The 14,589-nt window shown below is 40.9% G+C and overlaps 1 protein-coding gene across 2 annotated transcripts in view; it reads left to right on the forward strand.

Moving 5' to 3' along the window:
* The first annotated feature begins 608 nt into the window (after positions 1-608).
* The window catches only part of KIAA0895 (KIAA0895 ortholog), a 66,279-nt gene continuing 52,298 nt past the window's right edge, over positions 609-14,589 (forward strand). The window contains exons 1-2 of one of the 2 annotated variants that reach the window (XM_029925057.1): positions 609-722; positions 6,625-6,694. In XM_029925057.1, the coding sequence (XP_029780917.1) occupies positions 609-722; positions 6,625-6,694 (184 nt within the window). Of the gene's footprint in view, positions 723-6,624; positions 6,695-13,891; positions 14,183-14,589 lie in introns of those variants that run through there. The other variant, XM_029925049.1, reaches the window with a different exon arrangement.

Genomic DNA, 14,589 nt, shown 5'->3' on the forward strand with positions numbered 1-14,589 from the left:
TCAAGTGTCAATCCCGGGGATTAAACTTCTTCCCTACTTAGCTGTGCAATCAAATCTGAACGAAGTATTGACTTTATAGGAACGGATGCAATGGTTTCAGGTATTGGCTTACTTAACATTGCTGTCGTTTCAACAGGATCCTTTACAAGCCTAACACCTCTGGGGGCGAGAGGAACCCCGCAAATCACATTCCATTTGCGGGCGGCGGCTGCACCCAGCACTGAGTCATTCTGGCGCCCGACTCCACCCTACACCTTATCCCCGCTCTCCCTTCCAGCAGGACCAGTTTCGCAGGGCCCCGACCTCACTTTCAGAAGGGACCGGGCTCCGTTCACAGGAGCGTTACAATAATCAGGGCTGACAGACGTCTTTTCGTTACAGACTTTTAGGACAGACTCAAAACCTCCCTCCCTGAATTTCAGCTGCAGGACAGCCATAAGTAAACCGCGGGCTCACAGCAGCCGCAGAGTAGGCGGCGTCCGCCCTCCACCCTTTCTCCAGCCGGGCCCTGCACGCACACGCTGCGCACGCGCGCGCACGCGCCCTCGGCCCGGTGGGCCCAGTGGTCGACACAAGGTGGGAAGGGTGGGTAAGGGTCGAGAGAGGGGATGTCAGGCTGCGCCCGCAAATTTTCTCACCTCGGTAAACGGGTCCATCGCCCCGGAGTTCGTGTGTTGATTGCGAGACGACGGAAGCGGTGGCTCAAATTCAGAAAAAGAAAAGTGAGTCCCGGTTCAGTGTGTCACTTGGAGAGACCCAGAAGGCCGGGGTGGGGGGAGCTCTCCCAAACTACTCTCCTCTGTCCCTCAGTCTCCAGTGTCAGATTCGGCCTCCTGCGGCCGTTCAAATTTGAATTTCAGCGCCCGTACGGCGCGCCTGCGCGCGGGGCGGAGAGGACACGCCTCTGCCCGCCCCTGCCGTCGGTCACGTGGCTCTGCCGGGCGGCGCGGAGGTTCCCATGGGTGACTGGCTGGCTTTTTCTCCGTCACACCCCAGCCCTCTAGGCCGGGAAGAGGCGGGTGGTGCGGCGCTGCCGGCCTCCAGCCGCCTCGGGGCCGAAGCCCCACCCCAACGCTCGCACCGCCAACCGGTTGAAACTGATCTCTTAAAACCCGTGGACCCTCTCGCCTTCATTCCTGATACAGGATTAAGAGCCCTTGTGTTTGAAATCCCACTGCCCTTTTGGCCTTCTGTAGGTTTCTTTCCCCCCGCCTTCACGTCATCCTGATGGAGACTGACTGCAAGCTTGCCCCCATTAGGGCCCTAAGTGGGTCCTCGGGCATTTGGGGCTAATGACCAGTGAACGCACCTTGGGCCCCAGAGACCTTTCTCATTGGAAAACTAAGGCTAACATTAACAGACTGTCATAATCTGGGAGGGGGCAGAGGGGGACAGAGACAGTGACAAGATCTTGAGACCGCATGTTCAGCGCAGAGCCAGACAGGCGCCAGATCCTAAGACAGTAGGATCTGCCCTGGGTAGAAATCAAGAGTCAGACGCTCAATCGCCTGAGCCACCCAGTAGCTTCCTATTTTAAATGCCATCTAAATTTATACAGTCTTAGAGCTGGGAGGATTGAGACGCCATTCACTTTAATCCTTTTACAGCCAAGAGCAAGGAAACCCTGAAACAAGTAACTCTTGTCCAGGAGAAATGAAAATCCCATTCACAGCTCATGGTACCCTTTCCACCAGGAGATCAAACAGTGTTTTAGCAATTAATCGTTACGGATTACTCAGAATTGTAAACTACGTTATATAATTACTGCATTAGATTCACTTCTTACTTAGCAAGTCTGTGCAAGGGCTTGTGAAGACAACAGTTCAAGACTTGTTCAGCTGAAGAGCAAGCAATACCATGTAGATTAGATTGACTTATGGAATGACTGCCTAACTAACGGTTGAACAAACCAAAACTATTCCTTCCAAGTTAGATGTTTTGGTATATTTAATAACCTTCCCATCTTAGCCATCAGTAGGCATGACAAAAAGTATCTCTCTAATAATCTCTGATTTGAATTTTGGTGCTGTAGTTTGTAGTAAAAAGAATTCTGAGTGTAGAGTAGGAAGAAATTGCTTGGGGTCATGGCTCCACCAGGACGAGGTGACCTGAGGCAAATCATTTAACCCACGATTTTTTAAACCTTTTGGGGAAGTCATGGGTCTTTTAAAAATAAAATTAAAGCTAACCCTCTACCTAGAAAAATGCCCATTTAGTCATAAAGTATTTGACATAGAATTTCATGAACTTCATGGTCACCAAAGTTAGCAACTCCTTTTTAAAATTTGTTTTAAATGTTTATTTTTTGAGAGAGAGCAGGTGCGCATGTGACTGGGGAAGGGGCAGAGAGAGAGAGGGAGACACAGAATCTGTTGCAGGGTCCAGGCTCTGAGCTGTCAGCACAGCTCAGAACCCATGAATCATGACCTGAGCTGAAGTCCCACACTTCATCCACTTAGCCCCCCAGGTGCCCCTCCAAGTTAGCAATTTCTGATTTAGGCTCTCTGGATTTTGATTTACTCATCTGTAAAACAGGAGTAATCAACTGTCTTCCTCAGAGTTGTCAGGAGGGTCAGATGAAAAATTGAGAGAGATCAGCAAGTATACTGTAATAGGTAATAAGGCACTACCCAAGTGTTTGGTGTATCAATTTATTAATATTAACTCCAAATATGCTACTTATGAGCCAAGGAAGAAAAGATGTTTGAAATTTTTTCACTGCTAGACAGGAAAGGTGTGTGTGTGTGTGTGTGTGTGTGTGTGTGTTGGAGAGGAGGGAGAAGACTGTGGTTTAAACAACATTGGAAAAGAAGTCATTAGAAATTAATATAGTCTCTGTGCCTTCCAGCCTTGGCTTCTGGGAGCCTTAGATTCTTTATAATCAGATTCTAGTCAAGATAAAAGAGATGCATAAAGCACATAGTGCAATACAAGTACTCCAAATATTAGTTTATCTTTCTTCATAATCCCCTTATGTCTTTTCATCTTTACACTAACAATGATTGATGATGATAATAGCAAGGACCACCACAATAGTGACAACTTGTTAAACACCTACCAGCTCTCAGAAGCAGTGCTAGATACTCAAGTTTACTCTTCCTAGAGTACAGCGACTGTCACCTAACGTGTCTCCTATTTTCCATTCTTACCCCCCTGGTAGTTCATTCTTCAGTTTATAAGCTAGAATTACTTTTCTTCTTTTAAAACTTGTCTTTAAAATATTTCCAGTTTAGGGCACCTGGGTGGCTCAGTTGGTTAAGTGTCCGACCTCGGCTCAGGTCATGATCTCACACTGATCATGGGTTTGAGCCCCGCGTCAGGCTCAGTGCTGACAGCTCAGAGCCTGGAGCCTGTCCCTCCCTCTCTCTCTGTCCCTCCCCAACTTGTGCTCTGTCTCTCTTTGTCTCAAAAATCAATAAAACAAAAAAATTTTTTTTAATATTTCCAGTTTACAAAAATGTAATGAATAAAACAAAGGACTATGTACCCACCACCTAGCTTAAAGAGATTATTATTTTTTTAATCTAATAATTTATTTTTTATAATTTGTATCCAAGTTAGTTAACATATAGTACAACAATAATTTCAGGAGTAGATTTAGCCCATCCCCCCCACAAATTCTCCAGCAACCCTTTGTTTGTTCTCTATATTTGAGTCTCTTATGTTTTGTCTCCCTCCCTGTTTTATATTATTTTTCCTTCTCCATTATGTTCATCTGTTTTGTATCTTAAAGTCCTCATATGAGTGAATTCATATGATATTTGTCTTTCTCTAATTCCACTTAGCATAATACTCTCTAGTTCCATCCACGTAGTTGCAAATGGCAAGATTTCATTCTTTTTGATTGCTGAGTAATATTCCATTGTATACATATACTACTTCTTCTTTATCCATTCATCAATTGCTGGACATTTGGGCTCTTGCCATACTTTGGCTATTGTCAGTAGTGCTGCTTAATTGGGGTGCATGTGCCCCTTTGAAACAGCACACCTGTATCCCTTGGATAAATACCTAGTAGTGCAATTGCTGGATTGTAGGGTAGTTCTATTTTTAATTTTTTGAGGAAACTCCATACTGTTTTCCAGAGTGGCTGCACCAGTTTATATTCCCATCAGCAGTGCAAAGGAGATCCTTTCTCTGCCTCCTCGCCACCACCTGTTGTTGCCTTGATTCATAGGCTTTTTGTTGTTTAGTATTTTCTGGAAAAATAACTATTTTTTGGCTTATAAATATTTTTTCCTCACTTATGGCTTGTCTTTTTAGGCTGCCTTGGGTATACATAAATGTTTAATATTAATGTAATTAGATATATATTTGCATATAGGGTTTGTGCTTTTTATGTCTCAAGAAATCCTTCCCTACTCTGGAGTTATAAAGGTGTTCTCCCATATTTTCTTCTAAAAAGTATTGTTTTCATCATTTTGTCTTTAAATTATCTGGAGTGATTTTTTTTTTATGTACATAACCAAAGTCTTAGCAATTATTTGCCCCTCCTTTCTCTACTGACCTGTAATGCCACTTTTGTAATACATCAGCCTTTTATGAATATGTAGGTCTATTTTGGAGCTCTTTATTCTCTTCTACTGGTTTGGTTAGTCCTCTCCCAATATAAAATTTTATTATAAGTATTGACATCTGGTAGACAAGTTAAAAATTAACTTGGCTTGGCTAATTGATTTGGCTAATTTGGCCCCTTGTTTTTACATATAAATTTTATGGTCAGATTGTCAAGGTCCGCAAAGAGGAGAAAAAAACCTTTTGAGAATTTTATTGGAATTGTACTGAATTTATCACGTATTTTGGAGAGAATTGACATCTTTGTGATATTGAGCCTTTCCATTTGTGAACATGGTAGATCTTCATTAATTTAGGCCTGCTTTAATATTCTCCAAAAATGTTTATAATGTGCTTCCATACAAAACTTTAAACTGATTGATTTATTCCTTTGTGTTATTGTTGTTGTTGCTTTTACATATGATATCTTTTTAATTATTTTTAAACTATTACTGGTATGTAGGAACATAAAAGATTTTTGCAAACCTACTCAACTATCTTATTAGTTTTAGTAATTTATTTATAAAGAGGGACTTTTTTGGGGCACCTGGGTGGCCCAGTTGGTTACGCGTCTGGTCATGATCTCATGGTTCATGGGTTCGAGCCCCACATCAGGCTCTGTGCTGACAACTAGCTCAGAGCCTGAAGTCTGCTTCAGATTCTGTATCTCCCTTTCTCTCTGACCCTCCCCTGCTCGCACTGTCTCTCTCTGTCTCTCAAAAATAAATAAAAAACATTAAAAAATTGTTTTAAAAAAGAGGGACCTTTTAATGTAAATTATGCAGTGTTAATTTCTTATTCAGAGCTAGTTTACATCTTCCATTGCAATAATAGAATAATATACAAACTCTTTATCATACCTGCTAGGCCCTAAATAATCTGGACTCTTCTTGCCTCTCCTAATATCCACCAACTATCACAATACTCCATTTATACCACTAGGCTCTAACCTCATAGTTCTTTTCTGTGGACAAAAACAACAAACAAACAAAAAAGAGGCCAAATTCCCTTCTTTTTCAAGAACTTTCTACTTCCTAGATACTCCTTCTCTAGATCTACCCATATCTGGCTCCTCATTTGTTAAATGCATGTGAGCTGGAATCTGCTACCTCCTCAAAGCCTTCCCTGATTGGGTGGCCCATCCTTGCTTTCTGCCTCACCCCGCTCCTCCTCATTCACTTTGCATCCTATTACTCTGATTAATTTTCTTCATTGCATTTACCTCTTCTGTGGAATTATTTTTGTTATGTATTTATGTTTATAATCTGCCTCTCCTACTACAGGGTAAGCTATGGAGTGTCAGGGACATGTCTTGTTTATAGCACCTTCTAGGAATTCGAGTTCAGTAGATATTTGTTAAATGAGTGAAGATATAATAGCTATTATTCCTGTTTTAGAGATAGGGAAACTGAGATACAAAGTGATCAGACCATCACCTAATAATTTGAACCAGATCTGCCTGACTTCAAATGCTAGATTGTTTATACTTTTGACATTTCAGTTTATTTATTTATTTTGATCACCAAAGATACAATAATGATATAAATATGCCCTTGAGCTATGTCTAAAGGCCTGAAAAATAGTGACCATGGTTTTCTCTTGGAATTGCTTTCTTAAAAAGAATCATTTTAACTGTTAAGGATGAAAAGAAAAGAAATGTATGCTGTAATACATGATTATTGCTAGTTAGACTATACAGTTTGGCTTAAATGATGTTAATGTTTTAAAAATCATCAGAAGTGTCTTCCCTGTGAAAACTGCAATCTCTCAAGTTATTTAGGTAAAGATCACAGCCTATTACATTAATATGAGAATAGAATCAAGGCATTGTAGATTACAGGTGATACAAGTAAATGAGTATTTGCTCCTTTTAAGATCCTTCCTCTTCAGCAAAGGAAATATGTGTTCCATAGATAAAATTGATAGAGGGCTAAAAACACAAAAATTCGAAAACATTTACTCAATAAAGTTACTCCAAATATTGTATATTTACAGTTAATTTTTCAAAACATTCACACACGTTCTCATTTCATTCACAAAATGATAGAATAAATATTCTTATTTTTACAGGAAGAGAAAAGGCCAAGGTCTAACCATAAGGCAGTGGCAAGAAGGATTAACGTCAAGTTCTCTACGTCAGGTTATCTGCCACTTCTTTTACACATTTATTTTAATGAAGAAATAAGAACCATCAAAGGATGTTATATACATGTTACTGAAAAGGGCTGCTTTAGTTGTTATGAACCTGCTATTAATGGCCCCGAACATCCCATTTTAATGGTTCTTAGCATCAGTTTTTTTTTTCTTTCATAACTTAATCAATGAAAATGTTTCCTGTTCCAAAGTGAGGGAAAACAAATGGTTCTCCTACTCCTTCATTAACACTCCCAAATTTGGCTATTTGTGAGATCTGCCTTTACTCCCACTTCCCTGCTTCTTGCAGTTGGACACCTTCCTGGTCTTCCTCAGCACCATTCATGCCAGACCTGTGATGGGCCCAAAAGAAATGTTTGCTGATGAGCTCTCAGTGATCACAGTCTCCTACACTCTGACGTCACCATTCCTCAAACCTTCCAACTATACTGATCGCCTTCTCTCTTCTGCTCATCTGTCACACATATGGCCAAACACGGATGCTAATCAACACTTGGAAGTCCTCCGTCTCTAAGATTTTAAACCCTAAAGCTGGCCTCAGATTGTAATCTCGAATCCTTACCTCTTCTCCACTGCTGCTCACTCCTGCTAAACCTGCAAGGCCTCCTAACCCTAACCTTCAGTCCGTTCTCCTTCCCCAACTTTTGATCACATTTAAAATGTTATAGCTCATGCTCAGTTTTAGCTCTGACCTCCCACCTTGCCCTTTTTTATGAAGCCATATGCTCAGTAGTTTTGCTTAATCAATTCTTAAAAGGAGGCTCAGTGAAAAGGGAGGTTTAAAAAAAGATAAAAGCTGTCAGGGATCACCTAGTTCAGCCCCTTAATGTAGTACCTGAAGAAACAAGAAAATTGTGACTCGTCTAAGATTTCTAGAACCTATTATTGGCCCTTTCCAGGTCTCTCCCCCAAACATCACCTAGCCCCCTTTGTGTCTTATCTGTTCCCTACCCAGCCAGTCCCCAAGGAAAACCATTTCAATACCATTTTCCTTGGGCCCTTGTCCTTCTTGCTGCATTTAATTTGCCAATTTCTAACCTTCTATTTTTTATCTGTTATTCTTGGCTTGCTGAGCATTGAGCCAATTCCATTTCAGATTTATCCCAACTAACTGATCTTTCATGTCACTCACAAGCCTTTCCATTCTTACCTATCTGAACACCTATCAAATTTTCTGTAGGTTTCCCATGCCACTCCTTTAAATCTGCAAATGAGTTTACTATTCACTTTGCTTAATGTTAAGTGCCAAGGAAAGTGCTCAAGGAATAAAAACTCTCAGTTACTTAACTGTTTCCTCAACATAACCCTACTCTGCTATAACCCTGGTTTCTCACTTTGATCCTGCTACTGAAACGCCCCCACAATACCTTTGGATATCTATATGAGGTCAACTTCATATCATGTCTTATAAGATTCCTCACGCAGTCCACAGTGAGATCATTTTCCCTGTTAGTACTCTATGTGCACCACCTCATTTCTATTTTGATATAATTTCAGACTTAAAATTGCAAAAGTCTTATACATGTACACATGGAAAGAAATAGAATAATTCCAGGATGCCTCCTCATCTGGATTCTTAATATGTTAACATTTGCTTTATTTCCATTCCCTCTCTTTCTCTCTCCCTCTGTACATACACACATACATATACGCACACATACATATTTACATATATACTTACATAATCTAAAGTATTTAGGGGTAAAATGGCATTGTGTCTGCCAGCTAATCTTAAACAGGTCAGAAAAAACACAGGTATATACACACATATACAGATATTGTTGTATAGCTAAGTATATGTTACTCTGCATGTATATATGTATATATGTATATATGTATATTTGGGGGGGGGGGACTTGGTTGGCTCCTCTTCTTCTGCTCCGAAACTAAATGACTAAGAATTCTGAATTTCAGCCTGAGCTCTCCTATCTACCTACATACACTCCCTCAGTAATTTCATCCATCCTATAGAGTTAAAATGCTGTCCCTATACTGATGACTCCCAGATTTATTTCTTTAGCATAATCTCCTCCTGAGCTCTGAACTCTAGTATCCAACCACCTATTTACAATCTTGACTTGGACTTCAAACTGGCATATTAAATTTAACCAAAATCGAATTTCCCACTAAACCTGTTTTTCTCTAATTTTCTTCATTTCCATACATGATACTACTATCCACTCAGTTGCTCAAATCAAAAACCTAGGAGTCATGTTCGATTCCTCTTTCTTCTCCTCCCCACATAATCAGCCTATGGATCAACTCCTGTGTGTCCTGGGTCTCCTACTTTTTCCCTCTCTGCAGGTTCCATTTCTACTCTGAGGTCATTATCAGCCTCACTTGGCCCACTATAAGTCTCCCATCTTGTTTCCTCACTTCCATTCTACCCTCTTATCCACTGTCCTCAGAACAATCAGTGCAATCTTTAACAACAAATAAGCCACATCATGTCACTGCCCTGTTTAAAATCAACCTGTGGCTTCTGATTGCACTTAGAATAAAGTCCAAATTCCTCATGCTGGCCGCTGCCAACCTCTGAGATCTTTCCTTCTACCACTCTCCCCAAGCTCGCTGGACTCCAATCATGCTGACCTTCACGTAGTTCCAGGATCATAGCAAGATCATTGCCATCTCAGGGCTTTTGCATTTACAATTCCCTCCATTAGAATGCTTCTCTCTCCCACCCCGCCCCACCCCTGCCAAATTTACTATAGCTGACGCTTATCCTTCAGATCTCAGCTCAAAAGTCTTTTCCTCAAGAACTTTTTCCTCCCCCCTCCCATGACAAGTCATCATCTAGCATACTTCCCTGATTTACTGTACTTCATAGCACCTATCTGTATCTGTAATACACATTTGTGAATTCGACACTTGTTTCTCCCACTGTAACATATGTTCCAAGAGAACTGAGACTCTCCGCAGCATCCTTGTTGTATGTGCTCAGAGACTGGTTGATGTATGTACATCATGTTCACATATGTACGTATGCACTATGAGTAAGTTCTCTGAGGGTAGGTAAAATGTCTTTTCATCATCTTTTTGTTTTGTATATAGAAGGCACTTAAATATCTGTGAAAGGAGTAAACTAATGCACATCTCATTTTTTTCAAAATATAATTAAGATAGGCAATTTTTTTGTCTGATTAAGAAAGATCCTTCCTCCCCTAATTATTAACGACAAAACATCCTATCAAAATAATCAGTGTTTCTCAGGATTTTTATGCGGTTCTATTTTCATTGAGGTGAAAAGGCAGAGGATGTTTCACAGAGCATTTTATTTGTTTTTGAAAGAGAGAGAAAGAAAACAAGCAAGAGAGAGGCAGAGAGAGAGGGAGGCAAGGAATGTGAAGCAGGCCTCAGGCTCCAAGCTGACAGCAGAGAGTCTAGCGAGGGGCTCAAACTCACTAACCATGAGATCATGACCTGTGCGGAAGTTGACCTCTTAACTGACTGAGCCACCATGTGCCCCCTGAAAAATTTTTTAAAGCCACAGAAACTATTTGTTGGATTTTTTTTTCCTTTTATGAATCAAGAAACATTATTTACAGCCTGCTCTGAGGCTTCTGTTAATATTTGTTAAGGATGGACTGTTGCAATTATAGTTGATCTGTTCTCCTATAAAGGCAGATTAACTTTCCTCAACTATATTTTCAGTGACATAGAATGTTGTACATTGCTTCCAATAAATAGGAAGGAAAGGGGCACCTGGGTGGCTCAGCCGGTTGGGTTTTGGACGTCGGCTCAGGTCATGATCTCGCGATTCATGGGTTCGAGCCCCGCGTCAGGCTCTGTGCTGACAGTGCAGAGCCTAGAGCCTACTTCAGATTCTGTGTCTCCCTCTCTCTCTGCCCCTCTCCCACACATGCTCTGTCTCTGTCTGTCTGTCTCTCTCTCTCTCTCAAAAGAAACATAAAGAAAAAACAATTTTAAACAGGAGAGAAAGTCAAAAGTATTTTCTAGAAGCTTCTCATCCCCCCCATTCTTTTGAACACTCCTCTGTAATTTAAGTGAGGGGCACCTGGGTGGTTCAGTTGGTGAGACATCCAAGTTTGGCTCAGGTCGTGATCTCCCAGCTCCTAAGTTCAAGCCCTGCATCAGGCTCCGCCCTGACAGTGCAAAGCCTGCTTCAGATCTTCTCCCTCTCTCTCTCTCTGCCCCTCCCCCACTCATGCTCTCACTCTTTTTTTAAAAAGTTAAAAATAAAATTTAAGTGAATAAATGTAATTTTAATGTTCTAATTCCTTTTAGTTACTGAGGTAACTTTTTAAGAAATTAAACCTTTTCTCTGTTTCAAGCATAACATATACTTGATCAGCTCTCAACAAAATGAACCTTTTCTGTAGTAGGTGAAATAGAGTTATTTGCCTTTGCACTAGCACTTGCAATACTTATTTAATTAGCAGCCTTCTCCAGCCATCTCCATCTCTCTCTTCCTTTTTCTTGGTCTTAAAACACCACTCCACCTTTCAAGGTAAGTGGTCAAATGAACATGTTCTAAGTCTCTAAAAAGGAAGATGTTGATATTTTTTCTAAAACCAAAACAAAAATGATATTCTATTACAGAGATGTTTCAACTGACTTTTTTAATTCAGTAACTCCATTGATTATGAATAGTTTACTATGTAGCATGTACATGAAATATACAGATTAAAATTTGAGTTAAATAAAAGTTACTGATAAAATAAGAAAAATAGAAGCTTTTTCCATAATAAAAATCTTACCACACATGAAAAGAATAATACTTCTATCAAAATTAATATTTTTCATCATTTTCATATCCAAAACTGAATGGAAGTCATCATTAAAGATAGTGATCAAAATGATCCACAATGTAATATTGGTAATGTATGTAAAAATGACTATAAACGTAAAATGATGTATACTGTTATGGTAGGATAACTATAATGGCATCCTTGGCTTATCCTGGAAAACCTTAATTTAGTCAAACTTTAAGAAAAAGGAGAAGTGTATCCTTAAATATATCTTTATTTTGCAATCAGTGCTTGGAAAATGGAGTAGTAACTGATAATCACTTCAATCCTTGTCTCAATATTAATGGTTTACATAGAAACAGATATAAAGAAAAGTTTCTCAGAAAGATGGAATTGTTCATTGTTCTGTCGGATATGTAAAAACAATGCGGACTCAAAAGCAGCCAAGTGGACAGCTGCAGATGCTGTACCCAATGAAAATACCAAGCAGGCTTAGCACAAATCAATAATTAACAAAGCAGATGCACAAAGCTTGATGAGGATGAATAATTGCATATGCAGGAATGGTAAAAGGAGCTGATAACAGTACTAGTTTTGTAAGAAATTAGATGAACTCTTTGTATTCACCAATTTGTTAGCAAGAGTACTTCAATGCCTAATGGTACATAATATCTTTTCAGAATGCTTTGATTAAATTGATATGCTTAATAATACTTATCACTAATGGTGTTTAGAAATCAAAATTATCCACAAGAAAATATTGGTAGGGTGAACATAAAAATAATTTTAAAAGTAAAGAATGAAATAATATTCTAGGTGTGCTAAATACAGAATTATCATCAAATTGTTTTGGGGAATGTTTAAGTTCAATGGAATGTTGAAGAGGGAGGTATACTTTATTGTGCATCCTTTTCTAGCTTTAGTGTGTGTGTGTGTGTGTGTGTGTGTGTGTGTGTGTAAACCCTGTCCTAAATAGTAAGTTTGAGTATAAGTATTTTTATAATGTAGTCTAAAAGTACTAAGCTTGATGGTTTATATAAATAAGTACCCGTGGAATGAATAAAATAATACATCTTGATTTCTTCAGAATATAATGAATATGGACAATATGACTAAGCATGCTTTAGTAAAAACATTCAGAGTAAATTCTTTACATAGATGCTGAACATATGACTTGAAAACATCTTTTAGGAACATCAGTTCTTAAATTGCAGTAACTTTAAAAACTAGACATTTTCAGCAATAATCGATGCATTTTATAGCAAACTTGGAAAGCAGGTGTCAGAGTTTTAGGTATATAAGGAAGCTAGGTTTTTAAGGTTCATTTAGAGCCTTTTTCCTTGGGACATATGTTGTAAGAATAACTGCCCGTATGAATGCAAGGATTCCTTGCTCAAAACTGTATCAAGTGCTTTAAAGATTCATTTTTAAATGCTTTGTTATTTTTGAAGGTGGGGAGAGGCACAGAGAGAGGGAGAGAGAGAATTCCAAGAAGGCTCTGCACTGTCAGCACAGAGTCCAACATGGGGCTTGATCTTACAACAAATAAAATCTTGACCTGAGCCAAAATCAAGAGTCAGTCACTTAACCAACTGAGCCATTCAGGCACCTCTAGATGCCCATTTTATATCACTCTATTTTGTTTGAGTTATCATCGAAAATGCTATGATGTTAACATAACTTCTTTTGTTCCTGGGTTTGAAAACACATTTCAACTATTTGTGTCTTGTCTCAAGTAAGGGTAAAGTAAGAAAACGCGGTTCAGAAATTTCAAAGTGCCAATACTATCCTATGAGCTCTAACTATACTGTAAGCTCAGTGAGACTTGTCATTGACCTTCTGCCCTCCAGGCCTGTCTCAGAACATTGCACACATCAGGCTCTCAAAAAATGTTGAACGGTATACTCTCTACATTTCCCAAGGAATAACAAAGTGAAAGACAACATCCAGCCGTATAAATTGCACAATCATAAATTAAAATTTGTATTTTTAGTATTAAGTATATTATGCTGGGATACTCGTTAATGTGTTTGAGCTTCTGCAAAATACTGAACACTATTCAATCTCAAGTTGTTTTAGCTTTTCCAAACCTTATAACTATAGGGCGGAGGAGACTGGCTTTGCAATACATAGCTGGGCTATCATATTACACCGCCTCTCTGTTGTGAAGCTACCGCAGCATTAAGCCTTCTTGAACAGGGCACAAACGTCTAGTCTAGGAGAATAATCAGACAAAATGCGGGTAACAAGTAGCCAGAGACCCAATCCTGTCTCTGGGCTTAGCCCACAAATCTCCTGGGCCCCGGGTCTGCGCAGTGCTCGCCGGGACTTGTAGTTTCCCTCCTTCTCTCTCTTCCTGAGAGCTTGGCCGCCGTCGCGCCAGCGCCCCAAGTGGCGGGCAAGCTTTGTGAAGCGCAGCGTACGCCTCGACGCGGAGCGTTTCCTAGCAACGGGGGAGCGGCAACGTCACGGCGGCGGGTTCTTAGCGCAGCTGCCCCCTGTAGAGCCGCTGTGTATACCTTCCAGCACCTGCGGTCTGGAGGGAGCGCGTCTCGCAGCCCTGTGCGCACGTCTTCGTCTGTCCTTGTCCGTTTAATCCTGCCCCAGGTTGCAGAGAGCAGCCTGCCGTCGCGACCCCGCCTCTGAGGCTCTAGGCTCGAGGCAGCCGGGCCGGTTCCGCCGGCCCTCGCCCCCTAGCCCCTGGAGCCAGTCAGCCGCCCGCGGCCTCGGCGGGACGATGCTGGAGTCCATTCGCGTGACGGGTGAGTGCTGGGAAGGGCTGGCCGCTGGGCTGGCGGGGGCGGACAGTGTCCTCCCGGCCGCTGGCGACGGTGTGAGGCGACTCGGGGCCCCAGTCGCCCCAGAGGTCGAGGTAACGGCTTGAGTGGGTTCTGCGCGCGACGGGGAGCTCAACCCGGCGCCCAGAACAAGTGCGCGCCGCACAGGAGGTGCTCAGGGAAATGCGCGGAGGGAAGACGGAAAAAGGGTGCCTTTTCCTTTTGTCGCTTATTATCAGTAAGCACGTGCCATGGAATCGAGGGAAGTAAATCATAATCGACAGATTACTGGTCCTACGAATGTGCCCTCTAAATACTCCATTTCAAAGCGTATTAGCTATGTAGTTAGGCATTATAGTGTACTGGCATCTAATTTTCTAGAATGTTCAGAA

Source organism: Suricata suricatta, chromosome 2 (assembly GCF_006229205.1).
Source record: "Suricata suricatta isolate VVHF042 chromosome 2, meerkat_22Aug2017_6uvM2_HiC, whole genome shotgun sequence".
NCBI classification, from domain to species: Eukaryota; Metazoa; Chordata; class Mammalia; order Carnivora; family Herpestidae; genus Suricata; species Suricata suricatta.